We start from the raw sequence: 23,418 nt of genomic DNA, 5'->3' as shown, positions 1-23,418 counted from the left end.
GGTCGGGCTGTGTCTGCAGGGAGCTGAACGCTCCTGGGGGAGCAGGTTTGTACAGGAGCCGCGTCCAAACCGGGCTCTGACTAATTCAGGTTGAAGCCCGGTGCATGCGTGCAGGCACTTGGTGCTGGTGCCAGGCAGGGTTTTAAAACGTGGCTACGTTAGCTACCCTGAAAAACATCTTGGCTTATTACTATGAGGTCCCTTATAAAACAATGCTCACGCAACAGTCTTTTTAAAGTGAAAATTGAGCTGCTGCAGCAGCCAGCGCATCCTGAAATCCTTGACAACTGCCTTGTAAAGTAATCTTAAAGCTGTCTGTCTTGACAGTGCCTCTTAATGGCTTACTAATAATGCTTTGAGATTTGCTGGAGCTCTGCCACAGCCCTGCTGTAGGTTCGTAGGGGTCTACTATTCTCTCCTCCGCGCTGAGATCCCCTCAGTTTTCCATGATGAAGCTAAATCCCCCCAAACTGGGCACCTCGGAAGGTGTTTTCCAAGTGCCCTGTTGCAGGGAGGGAGCCGGAGCAGGCAGGGAGGGACCTCCTCGGCTCCTGGCGAAGGAGCTGTGCATGGTGCCGTGTTCAGGAGTACTTTCTGGTGCGGTCGAGCCGTGGGTTCGTTATCATCTATAGCCATTTTGTCATGGGTGGCACAGGACCTACTAGGATTTCTAAGAATTAAGGTAATTGCATGAATTCCACAAGCAAAAATTCCAGTTCCATAAACACGTATTTTGCTGCGACGTGGGTTTTGCGCCTGTCGATATGGGGAAGGGGTCGTGTAATCCGGACATACAGCGCTGGATTAAATTATTGTGTGCTGCGGGGTATTAAATCTCAGTCTTTGCTTTCCTGTGTGTGGGGAGGAGGGGGATTACTGGTACAGACCAGCATCGCTGCTCAGCTGAAGGATGTTTTTAATCTAAAGTAAAATAGCAACCAGAACGCTCAGCGCATACCTGGGCTTTAGTCATCGCCAAAGCGGGTTTCGTGTTCAGTCCTGACAGCTCTGCCGAAGGGGTGGGCGCCTCCGGAGCCTTTGTGGGGGGAAGAAGAGAGACGTCAAAGCAAAAGCAAATGGAAGCGAAGAGCTTTGCTGGTGAAATATTTGAATGGTCAGTTTTACTTGGTAAATGGTTGGGAGAATGTGTAGGTTCAGCCAAGCAAATGAAGAATCCTCGGGCTAAACAGGGAACAAAACGCAGCATAAGGCTGGATTTTTTATTTAAAAAGTACTGACGTGCTGTATGCTCTAGCGAACAGGCAAGTGCCAGGCTCTCCTCTCTGGCCAGTCTTTCCTCCCACTCCCCTGGGGTTAACTTACGCCGTGTTAATAATTACTAGAATGTACTTTCAGGCAGGTTATTTGTTTTCCCTCCTCATGATGTGCAAGAGCGGATAATGAAATTAATTTGCACACTTCGTGAGTTTGCAAAGCTGGCTTCAGCCACGTTGCCACGATACTGCGCGGGTGCCGGCGGCTCCCAGGGCCGGTGTTTGCACAGCCGGGGCAGCGGGCTGCTATCGGGGGTAAACAGAGCTCGGAGGGGAGATGGGATGTACCCAGCCATGAGAAATGCTCTCTCCAAAGCCAGCACCGAGCCCGGCGCAGGCTGTAAAACCCCTTTCCGATGCAGAGCGTTTAGCTCTGCTGATGCCAATCGGTTAAGCAGGTAAACAGCCAAACGAAGCCCTGAAATTCCTGCGTTGCCTCTGCGGATTGTGCTTGCGATACCGCCGCTCGGGCAGCCGAGGAGCCCGCTGGTGAATTCAGATGTCATGTTATACCCTTGTCTTTAAGTAATGAGTCCTGTATCCTCCAGCTCGAGGTTTGTGGTACGCAAACCACGGTGTTTTCTGGGAGCGCCGGGCAGTGGTCCTCAGAGCTGGCCGGGCTCTGCAGGGCTGTTTGCGGTTAGGAGCTTGCCGGTAAGGCTGCGTGGTCCGCGGGAAGCTCTGGGGAGGTGGCAGGGCTTCACCGTGCAGAGGGTGGGAACTGCAGCTCTCAGCGTTTTCCGTCTCCCTTGCCATGGTGCTTGGCTGGGGGGTAAAAGCAGTTTGCAGGCGTAGACCTGGCTGAGCCATTTTCTGCGCCCTAATTCACTGCGCAGGTAAGGGACCGAGCCAAGAGCACGAAGCACCAAGACTGTCAAAGCCCGACACTCCTGTCCCGCTCTCGAGGCCCCCCGCGGCCGAGCCCTCCGCTGGCACCCCGTCGGGCATCTGCCTCCCGGCGCAGGCGGGCACAGGCTCGGCGTGGCTGCGTGCCGAGCTGGGTACCGCCGCGCAGCCTGGGCTTGTGTCCCGGCTCGTCAGAAGGTTTAGTCCTCGGATCACGGAGATGGAAGCTGGTTGTGCTCCCCTCTCGAGGCCGCGGTTCGCAGGTGGCGTGGTGCTTGGTGCAGCGTTACCGGGAGGACCGAAAACCTCTCCTTTGCCTGCTGTGATCCTGCTGAGAGCGTGTGCGCTGTCTGCCAGGTGCCAGCCGCGTCAGACTGGTGCAGACCTGGGGGACCAGGTATAAATAGTACCACTCCGGTTGTACCGTTCCTACCTGTATCCTAACGATTTACGCTCCAAGGGGTCCACGGGTCCCTTAATGTCTTATTTTAATCTGTCTGCAGACTGGCTTTGGGCTGCTCTTGGGGCAGAGGCTTTCCCTTGTGGCTTCTGGTTTTCCCCCCTGGGGTCAATCAGCCTGACTTTGATCCTTCCCTTCTCCAGATTTTGCTGCCGAGCGCCGTGTTGTCACACTGGGCTCCTCAGCCTGGGGGAGGCAGGTGAATCCAGCACGCAGCGGGGAGACAGACCTTTCTTTTTTTAAGGAAGACAAGGAGGCAGCAGAGAATCTCTGGTTTTCTCCCCAGCTTGCCACGCGTGTGTCTGAACGTTGCCTTTTCGAAGCTGCTCGGGCTCCTGGGCGAGCCGCGGTGGGGCTGTGCCGCGGTGCCGGGGACACCTGCGGAGCCTCACGCAGCCCCAGGTGTTCGTAACTTGGCTCGGGTTTTGGCGAGTGTTTAAGCAGTAGCTTTATAACAAATTATCTTACAAGAGGCCTCGTGTACGTGCAGCTTAATTAGGCCCAAAGTCAGGAGGGGCTCTCAGGTTTTTTTGCAGGGTAGGGGCGCACATCCTTATGGCAAGGGATCTGTTAAAGCAGGCCCTTTTTTACAGCTGTCCATCACTCCCGCTCTGATGACACGTTCAACAATAGCTTTGTAGAGAAAATTGAATTTCCCCTATACAGGAATATACTCGTTTTGCTAAATGCATTCCTATGTCTTTATATACAATAGATCACCTCCAAAAGCACTGTAATTTGAGAGATGGAGGAAGAAGAGAGGAGCGTTGCAGCTTTGTGGGGAATTAACCTTGCTCTGGTTCTTGGCAAACCAGCAGCAGGGTTGTGCTGTGCCCAAACCTTTCCTGCTGTCCCTGGGAAGAGGATGGCCACTTTGTTCTTACGTGTTTACGGCCGGGGTCCTTGGCAGTGTGCTGAGCCAGGCGTGAGCCTCCTGGCATCGGCACGGCCGCGGGCAGGGGCCCTGCCGGCACCTGCGGCAGCGGAGGCATCGCTTGCTGGACCAGGAACGGGAAAACCAGGACGGGGAATTTGGCTTCTGAAACAAGACGAGCAGAAGTGACGAAGGTGACGGGCAAGGTGCTTCTCCCCGTACGCCTGGCAGCCTGCGGCGGAGGGCAAGTGGTTTGCTTGGAGAAACTCAGGCTTCGGTTTTTTCCGCGTTGGCAGCAGCACGCAGAGCCCCACAGAAGCCACAGCAAGCTTTTTTCCTGTTGTACAGCTTGTTAAATAGCAGCGTGGCGGTGGTCTTGTCGTCAGCAGACGCGCAGCTCCAGACGGAGCTCTGCTTCCAGCTCAGGCTGAAATAATCTGGGAAATCCACTGTTCTTATCAGCGTGTCGGGGCTCGGGGAGCCGCGGCGCCTTTTTAAGTAGTACGAAAAGTGTGGTGACAGTTTTGCTGGGGAGGGGGGGGCGGCGGTGGCTGGGAGGAAGCGTTAGCAGTTCAAAGCTGCGCGTGGAGCCAGCTCCGAGAGCAGCACCCTGTGTGTGGCTGCCCTGCAGCCCAGAAATCTGCGCAGCAGACCTTCCGCAGCGCTCGCCCCCCCTTCCCTCCCTGCCTGCGCCGCCCCGCAGACCTTTGAAACCGCCAGAAGCCTTTCCACCTCCGTAGCCCGGTTGTTGCCCGGCATTGGCTTTGTGCCGTGCTTGCTCCATCATGTGTGGTGTGTTCATGAGAAAGGCTTCCCTGCCTGAGCGCTGTCCTGGTAGAAAACTGAAACTTTACAGGGCTTAGACCTTTTTTCCTCCCCCCCCAAGTTCCTTTCATGCTTACAGACTTCCCAGTTTAATATGAGCTATGAATCAATCTTTTCCATATCTTGAGGGAGAATATCGCATGAGTCTGGTGTTTTGCTGGGAGTACAATGGGTTTGCAGCTTTGATGCATTGTCCTACGCTGGGTTTTGGTGGCGGCGGTGGATTTGGCTGCCGCTCCTCGTGGCGGACAGTGACGCCTGCAAGAGCTGAAGGTGGGAGGTCTGTCTGCGTACGGCCCTGGCTTTGTTACTGGAGAAGGAAAGCCCTTCGGAGCAGAAGCTAGCTTAGGTGTCGTGGCTATTCTCAGGATGTGGGTCTCCTGCCACGGTGTTTTGGGGTTTAGGAGGCCGGTTTTCCAAAGCCCAGGTTCGGAAGTCCCGTGCGTGCAGCCCGTGCGGTGCCCTGGCAGTGTCGGTTGGAGAGGGCCTCCAGGTCACCTGCTCCACCTCTCCGCTCCAAGGCAGGTTCTTGCCAACATTAGGTCCGGAGGTGTTACCCTTCCTGTGCGTTTCCCGTATCGGAGGGTGAATAAAACTTTGAGGGATGTGTTAATAGAAAGTTTGGGAGGCTAACGTGGCACTTCTGATATGTGCCCTCTATAACTGAAGTCTTCTGGTTAGTCTGGAAAATCAGAGCATCCAAGCTTTCACCGTCTTCCCTTCTCTGCTGGAACAATACTTAAAGGTTCTGGTTTTTTTCTGGATCTTTTCTGGATCTGTGGATTCTTTTTTAATGTCCATCTCTATTCATTTCTTGTCCTGTCAGTTAAAAGCTGTCAGTAGTATGGCAAACACAGATCAGTTTTGTTGCAAAGTGTTTTGCATACGGGTAAAACAACAAGTCTCGAACCCACTGGCCTCAGCTGAGAAGGAGAAAGATGGAGATGGCCAGAACGGAACTCCTGGGTTCGCAGACACCAAATAAGAGTAAATCAGTGAAGTTCTGTGTTTGCTTTTTCCCCAAAGCCTGGTGCCTTCAGGGCCTCTGCCTGAAAAGTGGTGATGTCTGAGATTTGTGCTGTCGCCTAGTACTTGCTCCTAAATTTACCAAAATATTCCTGAGGTTCCCACGCTTGGAGAAAGCTTTGGGTGTTTGCAGTGGGCACGAGGATGCTGAGACGGGGAGAGGGAAACCGGGAAGAATTGTGCAAGAACGGGGAGGAAGAGAAATGTTTTGCTGAGATTACCATGGTCTTTCATGCTCGCAGCTGGGAGAAGACGTTACTTGGCTGTTGCGACATCGTGGGCTGAACACGAGTTTCAACGTGGACCTCCCGAAGCATTTGTTCAAATCCGCTAAGGCTCGAGCAGGAATTTCATTTGGGTGTAGCTGGCGTCCGCGCTGCGTGAGGCTGGTCGTAGCCGACCTCCGAGCTGAGGGTCTCCTCGACTTGAAGGATCCTGTTGCAGTGCCATGGCACCTTTTGCAAAACATGTTTGGTTTTTCTTTCTGGTGTAACTAACGTGCTTGGTCACCGTCTCCTCTCGGGTTTAAGGGCTTGTTTAAGTCACGTAGGTTTCTTTGTAGTAAAAACTGGTCTTTGTCTTAGACTTTTGCATAATGAAGCATGTAACGCAGAAAATGGGACAGGACTGGAGCAGAAGTCTCGTTTGGGGTTTTACTGCGGTGTGTATGTACATTATGTATGTGTCTGTGTTTGTTCGTGCATGTGTGTGCACGTACATATGTATATACAGAGATATACACTAGGAATATGTAGTATTTATTTAATTAAAGCAGCCCAAACTCACAGGACCCGGTCTCAGTTCGCTGGTAAAATCTGCCTGCTGCGCCCAGCCCAGCTGCGTTACGTCAGCGCAGATACCGAGTTCCCGGAGGCGAACAAGGCACAAAGTTATTGGTGATTTAGCCACGTAACGGAGGCGCCTGTGCTAATTTAGATGGCTGAAAATAAAGCACAAACACATTCTGCTTTCTGTTACCTTCCTGAGCCTTCCCTTTCTGCAGCTAAGCAGCAGATGGGGCTTGCAGGAGCCGACGCGAGCTTTCTGTAGGAATGGTGTTCACCCCGCAGCCTCCCCTTGGGACACGGCACTAGTGCCAGGAATGGGAAGATGGAGAGTGCGCCGGTGGGAAGTGCGGCGGAGCCTCAGCCCGGCCGAGGAGGGAGCGGAGCGTGCCAGCAGACCCTGCCAGCCTCTCGCGCCCGGGTCCCCGGGCTGCCGCCGGGACGGTGGGGTAGGTGACGCAGCTCGCTGCCGGGGCACTGTCAGTCGCTGCTGCTTCATCTGTTCGTTCACTGAGATTTACTCAGCGTCAAATCAAGGACGGCGATGGTCAGGAATCATCTGTGCTAACGTGTTTCTCCGTCTTGAAAATCAGGCCCAGCTCATTTTGGGGACTCGGCAGATGCTCGTGAACCCCTTGAGCTGCACTTCAGCAGAGCAAACCGCAGCGAGCCGCAGCCATAGCTCCCTGCCGAGCACGGCGGGGCCAGGGCCCAGCTCCCCCAACCGTCCTGGGAACGGAGCGGATTGTGCAGATTTGTGGTGTTTGTCAAATTTTGCCGGAATTAAGCAGCCCCGGGGAATCCCTGTCTTTCCCCGATGGCTCTCGGCACACGGCGTGAACCGCGTGTGCCGTGGAGGCTCGCGTCGCGGTGAGCTGCGGGTAAAGGCTTTGCGCCCTCGTCCCTCTCAGCTCATGGGGGTTGCATTTCTGTTGTCTTTCCTGTGTGCAGGACATTGTGGCTGCGTATTTTTTTTCCCTGTTAAAAGGATGTGACACGCAATAGAGCGCACAGTCTGTGTGAAGTTAGCATTGCCGATCGCTCTGTAGGTGCATGGTATTGCTTTGTATCAGTCCTTGGGATGTACTTAATTGGGGAAGTCTTTTTCCCCTGGTACGCAGCAGCAGTGGGAATATCCGAGTGGCGTTCTTCACTGTTTTAAGGTGGTTGATGTGCAAGAAGTCCGGTAGATGGTTGTGTTGGCAGACGTGGTTACAGCTCGTCCCCGGTTGAAGCCCGGTGGGTTTCTGCGTGAAGCGGAGAGGAGATGGGTGAAGTGCGGGGTCCTCCCTCTCCGGCAGGTTTTGGTCCGAGCCGGCGATCCGGAGCCATCCCGCAATCACACCGAGAGGACAACGGTGTCGCAATCAGCTCTTCCACTCTGACTAATGGTGGTGCGGCAGGGCCGTACACTGCTCCAGCCTTCCTGTAACACGCCAGCCGCTCCAAAGGTTTCTTCATCGCAGCTGATCCCGCTCCCAGACCGCAGCTCGGAGAACCAACTGAAACAACAGTTTTGTAACCTTGGCCAGAAACCAGATAATCAGCGGCATCCAGAAATGTAGCAATATCAAGAGGCAGCTGCATATAGATAATTGAGGGAAGGGTTTGTGGGAAAAACTGCTCCCGGAGAAACCACACAGGCAGAGTGGCTGCTTGTGGTTTCAGGGTACTGTCAGGGCTCGCTTTTATTTCGGACTTCGTGCATCCTGAGAACGGTCCCAGCTGGGGTATTCTGAATCACAGGCCAGTTGGGCAGAAATTTCCAAATATAATCTTGTTGAATGGTAACACTTGGTGTACTAGAAGACCTTAAGAGCTGTCATAATTTGAGACCGTTGCCTGGTCTTCGGGTGCTGGGGCAGGAAATGACACTGGCGGGTTACTGGTGTGGAGGGGGTTGTGGTTTAAATTTAACCCGTTAGCAGGGGTGGTTTCGTGTAGCGAGTCATCGCCGGAGAACCGTTGAGGAGTTGGACTTTCACAGTGCCCGGCGAGGTCTTGAGCATCATCTTGACCGTGGTCCTTGAAGGCGTCGTGCACGTCCACGTGCACAAACCGCTCGGCAGGCTGAGCTTCTCCGTTGCGTGATTTTCTGCAGGTCCTAAACAAACACCGGGAAGGGGCATCTGTTTCACAAATGATTGAACTACTCATAGCTGCCTTAATTCGTGTTAGGAAGTCTACTTGGCTGGCGTGTATTTGAGAAAGCGAGCAAGCCTTGCCTGAGCCCCATGCCAGTGCATCCAGATGTGAGTAGTTACAGGTGTATCAGGAGGTCAGGAAGCACTGCGGGTTAATAAATATTTGTGAAAGGCAGAAGAGAGGGTGCTTATTGTGGGGACCAGGTCCTGATTTTGAGAACAGGAGAGGAGAAGCCATGCAAAGAGGTGAAGAAAGATGTTTTATCTATAAGAACTCCTGATAAAGAGTGACATCCCCCTTCAAAAGCCGGGAACAGAAAGAGAGCAAGTAAGTTCCCCGGGGTAAAGGAGATGTTAGGTTGAAGGTGAGGGCACGACGGAGCTGTGAAACTGGGGTAACCCCAGATGTGACAGCAGGCGAGCGTGCTTTCCAACCGGCTGCGTTCCGAGCAGGGAAACGCAGAGATCTGTCGCGTTTCCTTGTGTTGGTAATGGCCGTAAGAATTAGCACCTCGTGCTGCAGTATCTTATTAATAGCTAATCTTCGTGATTACCCATTGTAAGGCTGCTGAGCGAAACGCACCTGTGTTTGCACTGCTGGCTCGCGGGCCTCCTGCTGCTCTTGGGCTTATGTACCCATGGTGGAAGAAGATGGACTTTACTCTTCCGGAGCCGAGCTGGAACACAAAGAACAATTGTTCCTTGTTCCCCAAAGCGCACGTCCCGCCGGTGCTCGCAAGCAATTTTAGGTCCCAATCGTGAGTTGCGGAGGCCTAACAGGTAAAGGAAAAGCTGGTGAAGGGCAGGTCTTTGATGCTGGGAGCATGGCGGTAAAACAGCGCTGAACGGGATGCACATGGGCAGCGCTGGGTTGGAGGTGTGACGGTGGCTTTTTTGAACATCCAGCCCGTTAGTGACGTACGCCGTGATTTTAGTGCGGGCTCAGCAGGTGCTGCACAGCTCAGAGATGGTCTTTGCCGGGGTGACAAACATCTCGGTGAAGGTATCAGCAGGGCGATGGAGAAGGGCACAGTTCAGCGTGTTGGAAGACCTCAACTTTTGTGTTTCTCCCCATGCTTTCCAGTGCTGGGGGGGTGGTGTCAAATTTTGACTGTGATCTGTGTGAGTTGTTATTTTAAGGCAATTTTCAAAGATAAAAGGACACCTGTTTTTCTGGGACGGAGTCCTCAAAAGGAGGCCGAGGTTTTCGAATTTTCATATTTCAATGGGGCTTGTTCATATTCCAACCTTTCCAGACCAAACAAATGTGTTGGATTTGTGCAAATAACGTCTGCGCCTCTAATTTCCATCCTTGCGTTTGAGTTTTTTGTAACGGGTAAGAGCCTCCAGCCAGCTTTCTTCTTATTGTCTGGCATTTAAAGAAGTCTGCACAATCTTTTTTACTCCAAGCTGGCAGGGTATGGGCAGGCTCCGATGCACAGATCTTGGGCATGAGCTAATTTGTTGTGGCTTCAGATAGAGATGGCAGGAGCCTGGCTGGTCTGCACGCAGCGGGGTGAGAGAGGCTGCGCAAGCGCCGCCTGTGCATGGAGCTGCAGGAGGGCAGGGCTGGAGAGACGGGATGGGACGGGACGGGCAGCCTGTGGTGCAGGCAGAGCCAGGGAAAGCTGTCGCTCCGCCTTGGATGTACATCCGAAAGCATTTGAGGACTTGAGTGGTGTTCATGTTTTCTCTTCTCGCACATATGGATGTTGCTCGCTGTGCCCGGGAAGGCAGGAGGGGTAGGGGCAGGGGGTTTAAACGTCCACCGGGTCCGTGGGCTCTGTTAATGAGGAATCGCCTCTCCTGTCAGGCACAGTGTTGGCGTTGGCCGGCTGGGGCTGAGAGCGGGCTCCAGCCGCGTACCTCTGTGCCCATCCCGATTTGCCCTTCGCAGGGAGCCCAGTCCTGGCTAACGGGTGCAACTGGTCCCACACTGCCTCCCAGCCAGCCCAACGGGGCCAAGCGTGGAGCCAGCAGCCTCAGCGCTCTCCTGCTCCTCCTCCTCCTCCTCCTGCAGCTCCGAGGGACAGATGACCCCCCCTTCCCTTCCCGTCCCTTTTGGGACCGTTGCCTTTTGAGGTCCTGCACAGAAATGTTTGGTCTCAGTGTGTGGCTATGGCTTGGCATGCCCTGGGCGAAATAAAAACCATTTTCAAGTGGTTCCTCGCCCCAGCAAGGGGAGAGGAGAGGATTGCGTGTGCGTGTGTGCATGGCCGGGGCTGGCTCTGCAGAGCCCTGCCATTCCCAGCCGGCCTCGCTAGGCACGGCTCCAGCCCCGCTCCTGGTCGTGCTCCCAACCCTCCTGTTTCTCCGCCCTCCGGGAGGGTGCTCCGGGGTGCTGTGGGGGCCCTGACCCTCCTGTCTCCCAGCCCCTGCCATGGGGGGAAGCAGGGCCGCCCTTCTCCCCGCCACGCAGGGTGACCGGACTGGATGTCGTGTCCACTTTTCCAGCTTTCTCCCTGCAGGCAAAGTCGTGTGTGCGATCCTCCGGCGGCTGGGACCACCATGGCCTTCCCTGTCCGCACCTGGGGCCGCCGGCGGGAGCTGCCACGTCCAGGCTGGCCGAATCCCAGGGCAGACTCCCCCTCTCCATAGCCGCTTTCCCAGGGGAGAGGCGCGGGACCCGCGCCTTGCCGGCGGCGAGGGGATGCTGCCGGCCAGGCCGAGGGCCTGGCACGGATGGGGAAGGCGGCGCGCGCAGCCGGGGCTGGCCGCCGGCCAGAGGTAAACAGCTCCTTTGTTTTCCCGGAGAAGTGCGAGGGATTATATTCTGTTGAGCTCACTCGGTCTCCCGCTTCTTACTGCGCTGCAGACATGTAATCATCTAGTTCAAGGAGCTTAGTTAATTGTTGACAAAATAGGAAGGGTGAGGATGGTCTCCTGGTCGGGAGGTGAGGTTGAGAGGGGGGTCGTGGAAAGGGGGCGGCTTGTCCAGCTCCCAGATTAGGAGGGATTGAAGCCAAATTGTAATTCTGCAGAATTACAGAGATTTGTGACTCTGAAGTGCTCGGCCGTGGCTCCCGCGAGCTGGGGACAGCTCTTCCAAACCGGGAATCTGTACCTCCCCTCTGACTCTTACTAAACGCGCTTAAAAATGAAACGAAGACTGCGAGCGTTGTTGGTAATTGTTGTGCAAATGTAATACTCCCTCCAAGCTGTTAAACAGGCCAGTGCTCTGTTTACATGGCGAGGCAGCCAGCTTTCCAAGTGTAATGAGTCAGCTAGATGAACAGAAGGGGTGCAGAATTAATCTGGCATCCGTCTGGCCTTTTCTCAGTTAAACAGGTTTTCGAAGCTCCACGTGAATAGGTACCTACCCCGGTTACAAACAGCCACAAAGACATCGGGAGCGGGCAGAATTTTTTCGAGACTAAATTGACAGCGTGCAGGCCGTGAAACAGTTTTAGCGAGGCACTGGAAACGACGTGGGTTTAATTTTTGACCGTTCATGGTCGGGAGCAGAGCGTGCCCTGGTCCCAGCCGTGCTGGTCCCTGCTCTCATGATGGGCAGAAGCGAAGCTGCTTGTTTTTAATATCCTTTGCAAAGCGCAATTAAATTTCTGTTGCCCAGCACGTCATCTGAATTTCCACTTCTTAGACTCGCGGTGAATATTGGAGTGGATCTGTTCAGGTGGCCGACTCCGGGTCCTCCGCGCTGACCCAGCGCTCTGCCCGCTCCTGCCTCCTCCCAGGCACGTGCTCAGGCACTTGCTCGTTTCTCCTTTATCTGCACCTTAATGAGCACCGGTGGGTGAAGCCAAGGGGAAAAAAAAAATCTTGAACTTTACAAATTGGTTAATGACGGCTGACAGAGTGAGGTTCTTGAGGCTGTAAATGGCTGAAGCTGCTTCTAGAAGAAGCGGTTGCAGCGCCTGGGACCCCATCGATGTGCGACATCCAGGGGACACCTCGGGCTCCGCAGCAGTGCCTTCAGTGGAGCATCACCAGCGCCAGGAGAGCCACGCTGCTGTGAAACGTGACATCTCCTTAGCCGGTGAGCCCCCGGCTGGGTGGGTGGGAGCACGGAGGCCAGGGCTGCTCGCTCTTGGCTTCAGGTTTTGCGAGCTCCAGCCTCTCCCGGCCGGCGCCGAGCCTGCCCGAGGACAGCCGAGCTGCCTTTTTAAGGTGCTGTTTTCAGTCAGCCCCTGTGGTGCTTGAACTTTGGCACTTGTGCTGGGCTGCAGGCCCTTCAGATGATGAAGAGCAGAAATTTGGAGACACGGATTTCTGCAGTCGTTTCCTCGCTCTAGCAGAAGATTTTCCATTTTCTCTTTATGGACATGCTGGGTTGGTATACTGAAGTTTCTGCACTTTCCCCCCTGTTTTTGCTTCCCAGCTGCAGCGATGAGGAGGGCTGATCAGCCTGCTCATGTCTTTTCCAGTTTGGATCCTTTCCTGCTCTCGCATCCGAAAGGAAAGGCCTGGGGGGCTCCTGGCCGGGAGTCCCAAAACTCAGCACGGCAGCTTGTCCCCGTGTCGAGCCGGGGGACGCAGAGAGGCCTCAGTCCCCGAAGCCTCCGTTCCGAAACACGGGTAACCGTCCTCCCCTAGCCCAGGCGAAGGAGCTAGGGCGGAGGATTCGCTGCCTTGGAAAGCGCAGTCTCCTGCTGAAAATGCCAGCTCCGGGATGTCCTAGCGCTGTCTGTGCCCGGTGCTTTGGTCTGGGAATTTGTGCTGCTGCAGGGCTGGGATGGGGCCTCTGAATCACTTTTTTTTTAAAAAAAAAAACAACCACAAAGCAACTCAAAAGGCCCTAAAGCCTCTGAAGCGTAAATGAAACATTTAAATTATGAAGGGTTTTCCAGGGAACTTCTAGAACACCAGGCTGATGAAAGCACGGCGCTGTTGTTCCTCCAGCCTTTAACCCCCTCTCCTGCCCCAGCCGCCGCAGGCGCGGGGACCCCGCACCCATCGGGACGGCGCTGGGCTCTCCTGGTGCTGCCCGGGACGCGGTTCAAGGTCCACGCTGCTTCGTCCCCCGGCCCCGAGCAGGCGGGAGGCTTTGGCTCCTCTCCTCTCCTCTGTTTTCTTTCTCTCTCCCCGCCCACAGAATTCCCATCTCGTGATGGAGCGCTGCGTGACTTTGTTCCTGGACAATTTCCTGCAATTGTAGCTCCGCAGAAACCCAGCCGCTATTGTAAGAAGTTAATGGGTGCAATGTGTAGTGTTGTCAGGTGGCAATTAGCTGGGGAAAGAGTTTTCAAATGGTGCCTGTTTATGCGTTTCAGCGTAAGTACAAGGAGACCTTTGCTGTAGGGATTGATGTGGGTCACTTCGCGGAGATATACTGTTGCACGGATGCTTTTTAGCCTCTGGTCTCCGGAGAGGAGATATTTTTGTTCACCTAAAAAGGCCTCGCCTGCCTTGGCTTCAGCCGGTGTTTCTGATCGCTGTTGCAGCTCCTGCTTCGCTGTATTTCAGATGTCAGTTGTCTTTTCAGCCCTGTAACCAGGCAACACATGGCAGGAGCAGGGAGCGCTTTGTTATTCTCCAAATTGTCTTACCTAGGCCAAGGCGCGGCGGCAGCGCCAGTGCCGGGGTGAGGAGTCCGTGGCAAACCGCTCCGGGAACGCCGTGACCCCTTGGCGGTTTCTGGTCTCGTCTCATAATGGTGACACGTTCAAAAAGTGCGGTTTATAAGTAGGTTTTGTAATTTAGGGATGTGCGTGTTGGTCCTGCGAGTGTCTGGCAATTCAGCGTGACAGACTGGGGGAGCAGGGCTGTCCTTGCCCCAGACACGTACCCGGGGGGTCCAGCTCCCTCTCCCTGCACTCTGGACGGAGCTGTAGCTGCAAGGAGCTCTACGCAGGCTTGCAGCGATGCTGTAGGTGAAGAACAGGAGGGATATTGCTCTCTGTCTGGGCACGATCCATTTTAGGCTACCCCTTGCGCGTGGAACAAGTCGTCTCTGCAGCTGCAGGTCCCAGCTCGCTTCCCGTGCGGAAGGTGGCAGAAGCCAGCAGCGGTTTTGCCCGCTCTGATCTGCCCTGCGTGGCGTTTGGAGGTGCTCCGCCACCCTGGTGTTGCCGTTGAAGAGTTCGGTGGGGATTTATCCCGATGGGAAGCGTCTTGTCTTTTTCCCCCAGTGGAAAGGTCCTTTTGAGCGTCTAACTTCTCTTTTCCTCTCTCTAAACAGACGGTTGATGATGAGGCGATGGCAGCATAAATGAAGATCAAGTAAGGAAGGCAGAACGATGCCCAAGGGTGGGTGTTCTAAAACACCACAGCCAGAAGATTTCTCTCTCAGCAACGACATGGTGGAGAAACAAACGGGGAAAAAGGTAGCGTGTTTGGTTCTCTTGCCTTCCTTTAGGGATGCTGCCCCTTCTGCCTGATGTCTTCAAGCCGTGGCGGTATTTCATGTGGCAAGAGGTTGCCGTGGGCTGTTATCACCGGAATCAAGTCTGAGTATTGGCACTCTGCCAGCTGGTGGGGTCCGCTTTATTTCTCGGTGGCTGCAAGACTTCCTGGGAAGTGCTGCGGCCGCGTAGCCCCGACCCGGCCCATCAGGGCGGGGGGATGCTTTGGAAGATTCTCTTCCGCAAGAACTGTGCGTTTTTAAGGCTTTCTGCAGTAAGCTGTGGCAGGACCGAGTAATGCGGCGATCTCGCAAGTGCATGCTGTGCGAGGGAGGAGTTTCTCCTCCTCCGGCTGTAAATGCCATGTCTGTGTCAGACTCGACCGGTCTTGCTTCACCCAGGAGTCTGGGCTCGGAGTGGGGCCTGACCGGGACTCAGCGTGTGAGCTGCTCTGCTGAACATTGCTGCTTCTGGGGTTTGCTTTGAAGTGCTTAGGTTTTGACCGGTCTTGAGGTGAGGTTACTGAGACAAAATCTGAGTTTAAGAAGAAATAAGTTCATACTTCTCCCCTTCATTCCCAGATTCTCATTTTGCTCCAGACTTAAGCTCTGCCTCCTCTCATTCAGCTTTTTTTTATCCTTCTCAGTATTCGTAGTTTCCAGTAAACAGTTGCGCAGAAAGCTGTGTGCAAATGTTACCTTTAAATAAAAATCAAAATCTGCATCTACTGCATTCTACTATGGAAACAAATACCATCCACTTTCCTTTCACCTCCTTGCTCCAGTTCCTCAGCATTCCCCCAGGAGTTTCTGCCAGGCCCCGGGAGCTGAAGCTGAGCTTTGCGAGCACCGGCGATGCCGCGTCGCTTGCTCTGTCACTTCCCCTGCAATCCCACCCGTGTTGATGACAGTGATTCCTCTTATGATTGAGGTCACATTATTGACCAAACGAGGAAAATGACAAATAACCAGTGGGAAAATCCCAGGCAGAAATTTGGTTATCGAGCGCGCTGGTAGCATCTGCCCCGTTCCCCTTTCTGTGTCGCCGTGCGTGCACAGGTCCGGCGCAGGAGCCGCGCCGAGAGCAGAAGCGTTGCCTCTGCCCGGGCGCTTTGCTGGGGCACGGCGTGGGGCACGAACTGGGAGCAGGGGTGTTGGAGGTGAAACAGCTGCCCTGTTGCATCGGGAAGATACCAGCGTTTACCCTGGCAAACGAGGCTGAGCCCGGCAGCGCGGGATACGTAAATACGGGGTTTTGTCTGTGCTATCTAAGGAGCTTAATGTTGGCGCAGGTGCTTCGGGAGGGAGAGGATCAGTTATAATATGAATCAGCTCCCATTTTATTTCATCCACTCGCGGCAGCTTAAAGGCTGCGTGTTATTTACAGAGCAGGTTTGTTGAGCGGCGCTAGGAACGCCGGGAACTGGAGTTATCTCCCGCTGGCTAAATAACTAGGACACAAATAATTTTATGCTTCCCATTCAAAGGCGTCAGCGCAGACCTGCGGAGAGTGGTATTGAGTAAGGACAGGGAAGAGCCTTTCCACTCACTTAATTCTGGTCTTCTCAACGGAGAAGAAACTTGCAGGCTCTTGTCCTCAAGGGACTGAGCTGCAATCCAGCCTAAGTGGCCAAAGGACACGGTGCAGCAAATCGCCCCGGTTCTCGTTAACTCTGGAGCGTGAGCTGGAGCAGTGACTCAGGGTAAAAGCACTCGGTCATTAGACCTCCTCCTTCCAGACACTGTTGTACCTGCCTGTCAAGCAAGCCGCTGCTTTTAATTTATCTTGCCTTTGTGAACACTTCCAAAGGGCCGAGCCTGCGGCTTGGCGCGCGTTTGCTGGCGGAGGCTCGCTGGGGAGCGCGGAGAGCGGCTGCGGCAGAGCCCGAGCCGCACCGCACGGAGGGACCCGCGCCCACTGGGGCTGCCCGCGACGGTGCGCAGGGCGAGCGTGGCGAAGCAATAGCTGCGTTGCCACTTAAGCGTTTTCCTCTCAATGCGACCTTAATATCGACAGTTGCTTTAACATTAAACAGGCTTTATGCATTTGGGCTCTGGAGCTCTAGCACTGAAGGCGAGTAACGATGCAGGATGCTCGGCGGTCGTGGCGTTGCGGTGGGCTGAGCGCTGCAGGAAATGTGCGAGTTCTGCGCTTGAAGACGTTGCAGCCAGGCTCTCTGGGAGGCTGCCCTTTCTGCAGGGGGCTCGTGCTTTGTGGAAGAGGATGTGAGCCGCTGCCTTTCAGTCGTAGAGCTAATTATAAGAGGGAGCTCCTCCTCGCACTCCGCTCCGTGCCCTTCCATGGGAGGGACCTACTGACTAGTGAGATGTCGCTTGCGCTGGCGCAGCCACGAGAGCGAAGTGGTTTCAAGACGGTGTCTCTGTTGCTCTCTGTGGCCGACAGCGTTAGATGCTTCATCTGCTTTGCTGCTGTTGAGCGAGGAGCTGTTTCTCCCCGGGTTAGCGGAGGCGGCGGGGCGGCCGGTCGGGCCCCGCCAGCCTTATATGGCTGCACACAGCCTGCCCGGGGCGGGCGCTCGGCGGCCCCGGGGGCTCCTTCTGGTTGAGTTCAGTCTGAAGGGTTTTGTAAAAACATGCATGCCATATATGAATAATTCTCCTTTCTGCTGTTAGATCCACAGATCCCCATACCAGGAGCAGATTACTCATGACTTAGGCTGAGCAGAACACCGCAGCAAGAATTGTATCAGTTGTCGAAACCATTTCCTGATGTGCCTGGGACCGCTTGCCGCGTGGTTACACCGTGTGCTCAGAGGCTGCGGCAGAGGGTTTGTCTCTTTATGGGGAAACGCTCCCACTTGCCTAGTCTGAATTGCGTTTTTGCTGCAGTGGTTGGGCACCGAGCAGAACAGCACTTGAGCCCCGGTTTTCGCTTGTAGGAGCTAGCAGAGGTTAACCGAGCAAACCGGGCAGAGGTGACGTTAGGAAAACTGCTGAAGGTTTTGCCTTCTCGCCCTTCCCCGGGTGATGGGGGTGGCGGTTTCTCAGTGAGGGAGCCTTGCTGGGGGACACGGTACCTTGCTGATACCCATGCTGGATCAAACTCAGCTGGCTTCCACAGCAGTGAAGGGGGAAAACTACTACGCTTTTTATCCGTAGTAATTTTAGTAGTATGAATACATTTTGCTCCCATTTAATTATTTTTCCTGCCCTTCAAAAAAGTTTTTCCTTTTTCTCCTCCCAGTTCCAGAAAAGGGAACATAGTCCTCGTTTCTTGCTTCTTCTTGAAACCTCTTGCACTCTTAGGGCTCTCCTGCGCCGTACGAAGGAGTGCCGGGCCGCGCATCCAGCGCCGAGCCACCCGCCGGGGCGTGAAACGTGCAGAAGCACTGGGTGACTTAGATACCGAAGAGGCGACGTTTCAGTGAAGATAAGCAGCCCGTAGTCATTGCAGGGTAGTATTTCTTACAAACCTCAACGCAGGCCCGAGGCACGCGGGAATGGGGCTTCGGTTCCACTTGTCTCCATAATGTTTAGTTGCAGCATTGATGGGGACCCAAATTCAGAGTTTTTGAAACTTGGCACACGTGTGTGTACGTGTTGTACTCTGGTTTTGGAAAGGCCACAAGGGACCCAGATTTCGGGGGTGCTGGGGTTTGGTCTCCACCACGTCCGCTGTGCTCTTTGGATAAAACTGTGTGCGTCCCCTTTTGTAACGCGGGGTGCGAACCCTTCTCCTGCCCCTTCTCTGCCCCCCCATCAGAGACCTGTTCAGGAAACAACACGCTGCTCTCTGTGTTAGTGCAGGGAAATTCCCGCTCTCGCAGCATTTGCTTTTTGCGGCGTGGGTTGTTTTGCCCACGGCAGGAGTTTGGTGTGTCGGCTTGGTGTGGGGCATCGCCCAGGGGCACGGGTGTTGGAGCCCTTGGTCCTTCTGGGCTTCTCCTCCCAGGCTACCACCGCCGGTTTTGTTCGTTGCTGCTCATTTTTTACTAGCATTGCAACCTGAAATGCTTTCAGCTCATTTTGGAGAACAAAGGGCTTTGGGGATTTCCATTGCTGCTAATGCAAGTCTTTGCATAAGCGGCTGGGATGTGAGTCAGGTTTCGTCGGTGCTGAAGCGAAGGCACGGCTCCGGCGCAGCTCTCGGCGGGCGGGCAGAGGCAGTGGTTCAGGGTTTGTGTGTGGGCACTGGTAGCACAGCTCTGCCGCGTGCAGCCCGACGGACGGAGGGGAGGAGCGGGCTGCAGATGCGCGGCCCGTCCTGGAAAGCAAGCTAGAGACGCGCTCAGCTTCTCTGCTGGAAACGCACATTTCTTTGCATGGGTTTGTGTGTGGCTCTCCCTTGCAGAATTTTGCATCTAAAAGAACTACGTGTTTGGGTTTGCTCTGAGAACCTGCATGTGGACAGTAAGCTTGCCTAGCTGGAGTTCTGCGTGAGGGTGGAAAGTGGTTTTTTATTTGATGATGTCACTAATGACCTGAGCAGATTGATATCAGGCTCTCTTGCTGATTAGAGATCTTTGTTGTGAAGGGAAGTCAGCACAGAGGCAGTTAAACGCTTCCAGTCCATACGCTGCACGCGTGGCATACGTCGTCGTAGCATCTGGGGGCCACCGTGATGGGTCTGTGCTCCAAACCCTGACGGCTGATAGCGACTTGTGATGCATCTTTTAACTGTAGCAAGTGTAAGTCGAGGTGGGTTCAGTTATTCGTGCAGTAAATCTTACTAATAACATAACGTGACGGTAGGGGATTTTTCCTCAAGTCATGGTCTGCTGTCTGCCCTTTGCCAAAGCAGCTTTTATTAACACCTACAAAGGGATCTTGTTTCTGTCGCTGAGCTCTCAACAGTACCCCCATTCCCCAAACTCCCTCTCTTACCCTCGGCAAGAGCTGTCCCGGCCTTCAAGAGCCCCAAGCCTGTCTTACACACAGATGTTCGTACAAGTTTCTCTGCAACGTTGATTAATTTGGATTTGTTCCTTTTGTGAAACCTGATTCTTGTACCTTTCAGATGAGTCTGAGCTTACTTTAAACATGAGATGATCTCAAAGTGAAAAGAGCTTCTACTCGAGAAAAGGACGACGTTCTTCATTACAAAATTGGGTATCGTTAGGGAAGTAAAGCTTGAAATAAGAAAATGAAAATGCACGTTACTTTCAGGAATACGACTCTCCAAGCCGCCTTAATTTCTCTGCGGTGGTTTCACCGCCAGCTGCTGCAGGCGTCCTCGGCAGGTCGCTGCTTTCCGGGGGGGAGCAAAGTTTGGGTCTTCCTTGCTCCAATTAGTATAAAAGGTTATCGTTCTGCTACTGTACAAATTAATCTTCAAAGCAGTGCTGGGACTGCCGCCACTTCCTTCGTTCCTTGGTATTTAATTTTGCTGAACTTACTGGATTAGCAGCTCCCAGCGTTAGGGCGAATGCAAACGAAGCGTTGCCCGAGCGTGCCCGACGCTGGGATTCGCGCGGCCGTTTCCATTTCCATGCTGGGCGCACCGTCTTGTCTGGGAAGGTTTTTTGCCTAATTCCTCTCTTCTTTGTCTCTCCTCCAACACGGAGCTTTTAACAACATGGCAATGGCTTTCTGGAATAAGTTGCGTTTTTACCTGCCCTGCACTTTTTCTTATTCCTGAGTGCGCAGAGATCCTGTATGGCATTAATACGGCAGACGGCTGACCTGGCTTGTGGGCACCGCAGCCCCCCTGCGCCTGCAGGTTCAGGCTTTCGCACCACAGCAGCAAAGTCCAAAGATTAAGGGAATTTTAGAGAAGGTATGTTTTAAACAAGCCGTCACCAACGGTCGTTTGCTTTTAAGTGGAGTACGAGAGCAGCAGCGCTGCCAGCCGATGCCCGGAGCCGGCGTGCCTGCGAGGCCAGAGTGCTTTTCGGGCAGCAGTGGACATGACATGATGGGTTTGCTCCAGCTGAAATCTATTTTAAAGTAACAAACAATGAAAAAAATTGTCTTTTTGGTGTTGAGCACAATTGACCTCTTGTTGGAGCTCTCAACGTGAAACTGGTGGCTGGAAGAAATGCTGGGAGTGTCGGAAATCCCACCGCGGAGTGCCGGGGGCTCAGCCGCATCCTGCCCTGCTGCTGCGAGAGCAGGCAGAGAGTATCCTAGTACTGAAATAGTGGGTGGAAAAGCCTGCTTGAAGGGTCCGGGCGAGGAAATTGCATTACAGACAGCGAGGACGGCGGCTGATGCAGGGAAGCGTCGTTTTCAAAGGGTCAGCTATGACTGATCCATCTCGGAGTCTTCTAGAAGTACCTCTCTTACCGAGGGCTGCCGCCACTCGGCGCTGGCAAACCTGAGCCGCAGGTGCTGGGCGTGAGAGGTGCAAATGCACTCTCAGAGCGGGAAGAGGCACCGGGTTTCACCGGCGCTTTGCGCCCGATCCTGTGGCTTCCCGGCGGCGGAGCTGCTGGGATGCAACTGGGATGCAACATGTGCAGATGTGCCCTTAGGCGTGGGCAGCGGGGGGAGAGGCGTGCACATGGTCTTCTCTGCTTTTACGCTCTTGTCCCAAGCCCTGGCTTTTAAGGGTTAAAAACTGTTGGGCTGATGGTTGTCCTGAAGTGCGGTTGAGGTTTTGGAGGGGAACGCTGGGGCCACGTCTCTGCAGTCGTGGTACCCGGGGACGATGGTGCTGTACCCCACGTTGCCACGGCCTCGCCGATACGGAGCGCTGACACAGGGTTGGCGGGGTTTGAGCACAGCGTTGCTGTTCGAGCGTGCGTTAAACTGGGGAGGGAAAGGACGGACCAACGGACCTGCTTGCAGCCAGGCAGTCCTGGGGGATGATCGGTGGTCCCTGGCCTGACTTCCACCTCTGAGCTGGTCAGAACAGCAGCTGGCAATAGAAGTGGCGTCATTTGTTATTGCAAACTATTTTTGTTCGCGTCAGAAGAAATAAGACAAAAGTGTTTAAATCCAGAGTGTTTAAATGAAATGCTGGAGTGTTTATTTTGGCTGTTGTGACTTTGTCCCGTCGCTCCGCCGATGCCTGCGCTGAGGAAGGTCTCTCGGCGGCTGCTCTCGAGCAGGGCTGCCCTTCTTCGGGCTCCGAACGTGCCTTGGCTCCCTCCGACCGCGAGAGCCACTGTCAGATAGGTTTGTTTAGCTTGCTTTACCAAAAAAGGGATTCCCCAACCCATTTTTTTAGTCCTCACCGGAGCGCGGCTGAGAGGGGCCGAGTACTGGGCGTGCAGCCGCGGGGCTGTCACGCTGCCCATCGCGCAGGGGACGTGCGAGCAGAACCCGTTGGTCCGAGTAAACGGTTTCTCTTTAATCTGCGGGTGCAGCCTGCTTGCCAGACGGAACCCGGGGAAGAGGAAGGAGCAGTGTACACAGTGACGACGCGGTCTTGTGACTGCTGGCGCAGGAGCCACCTGCCAGGGCGCTGGGTCTGATGCGGACGGCATGACTGGGCTTCTCTAAACAAGGGGATTTCTGTTAGATTTGCTTGTCTGAGTTTCCAGCGATGGTCTTGCACGGTTTAATGTATTGAGATTGTTTTATTTAATCTAACTTCTTTATATCTAAAGCTTAGGGTCTAGGTTTTGCTAGGTTATTGAAGTCAGATCTATCACAAAGCTGCTCGTTCTGGCCTTGTTTTTACAGCAGCGGCACAGTGTTCAAACCAGAAGCCCTTGCTTAAAATTATACTGTGTCTCAAATACAAAAAACACAAGTGCCTGACTTCAGTCTGTATATACTCTCAGTGTACTGACTCCTGGATGTACCAGCTCTTGCTGTTCAGGTGAAAAATCTTGCCTGTCTCCACACTCGGTAACTTTGTCTTACTGGGGATGTTTCTTCAAAATTTCTTCCTGCTGCTCGTACGGAGCAGTCCCCAGCATCGCCCGCTTCACCTCGCCACACGTTAAAATCCAACCCGAATAAACAAGCCCTGTACAAAGCAGGCGTAGGGCTGCCTCTCTGAGAAAGCAGCGAGTGCTCAGCCGGCATCTGCATCGCTTTCCGTGCTTTTACGCGGTGTTGGTAGGTTTGTTCTTAAGGTAGCTTCTCCTCTCAAAATCCCCGTAGAAACCTGCATGGGAGAGGGACGGCTTAAGTGTTCGACCACTGAGAACGCCTCGGCTGGTGTTTGCACACAGCTGGGCCTTAGGGATGACCAACCCCAGAACACAGATGTGGGGGAGAGCGGGCTTCCCTGGGGCTGGTGCTGCTGCAACTGCTGCCTCGCTGCTGGACGCTGCCGCTGTTGGAGCCTTTGCCCTCTGACGGAGGCGACTGCGGGAGCGCAGGCAGAGCTGGGAGCGGATCGAGCTGCTTGCTGTCGGGCGGAGAGCGTTGCCTGTGGATATAGGCAGAGCTATGCTGGCTTTTCTGGTACAAATCGTTACGCTGACTTTACAGTGCAAACCTTCTAAGTGCATTTGGCTGCGGTGCTGATCCTGTAAACAGTCAGTAATGTTAGCAGACTTATCGGCTGCCAGAATATTCTCCAGAATAACGTGTTATCACGTCGGCTCAAATAGTAAATGCTGTATGCTTGTGCTGGAAATACCGCAGGCCCCAAGGAGAAGCCCTCAGCTCTCCCCGTTGAACCAAGGGCTTTAACGCTGTTTTTTGTGTGTCTCCCAGGCACGCTGCCTGCGCTCCCCCGCATCCCGCTTCTGCCTGGGATCGGGAAACCTTTCCCGAACAATGGGCGTAGTCGTGCTTGGAAATCCTTGGCTTCGCCCACCCCAGCCTGCCTTCCCCCTGTGCTCGCAGCCGGCGCGTCCCCAGCCGCACACAAGGCCTTGGCTCCGGCTTTCACGTGAAGCGGTTGGAGGTTTCACAGCAGCCTTGGTTGGCCTCGCTCTTCTCTAGTGATATTTTAGCAGTTTAGCTTGGTGGCGGCTCCTTTCTGCAAGATGCTAACCCCTGATGCTGGAAGCCCACGGT

The 23,418-nt window shown here is 54.3% G+C and overlaps 1 protein-coding gene across 1 annotated transcript in view; it reads left to right on the top strand.

Moving 5' to 3' along the window:
- The window catches only part of ANKRD11 (ankyrin repeat domain containing 11), a 132,655-nt gene that overhangs the window by 76,747 nt on the left and 32,490 nt on the right, over positions 1-23,418 (top strand). The window contains exon 2 of the mRNA XM_059824657.1: positions 14,374-14,518. Coding sequence (XP_059680640.1) covers positions 14,432-14,518 — 87 coding nt within the window. The 5' untranslated portion in view covers positions 14,374-14,431. The remainder of the gene's footprint in view (positions 1-14,373; positions 14,519-23,418) is intronic.

This window comes from Gavia stellata, chromosome 15 (genome assembly GCF_030936135.1).
Source record: "Gavia stellata isolate bGavSte3 chromosome 15, bGavSte3.hap2, whole genome shotgun sequence".
In the NCBI taxonomy this organism is placed as follows: Eukaryota; Metazoa; Chordata; class Aves; order Gaviiformes; family Gaviidae; genus Gavia; species Gavia stellata.
Note: the sequence above shows the minus strand (reverse complement) of the source record. Positions and strands in the feature narration are given on the sequence as shown.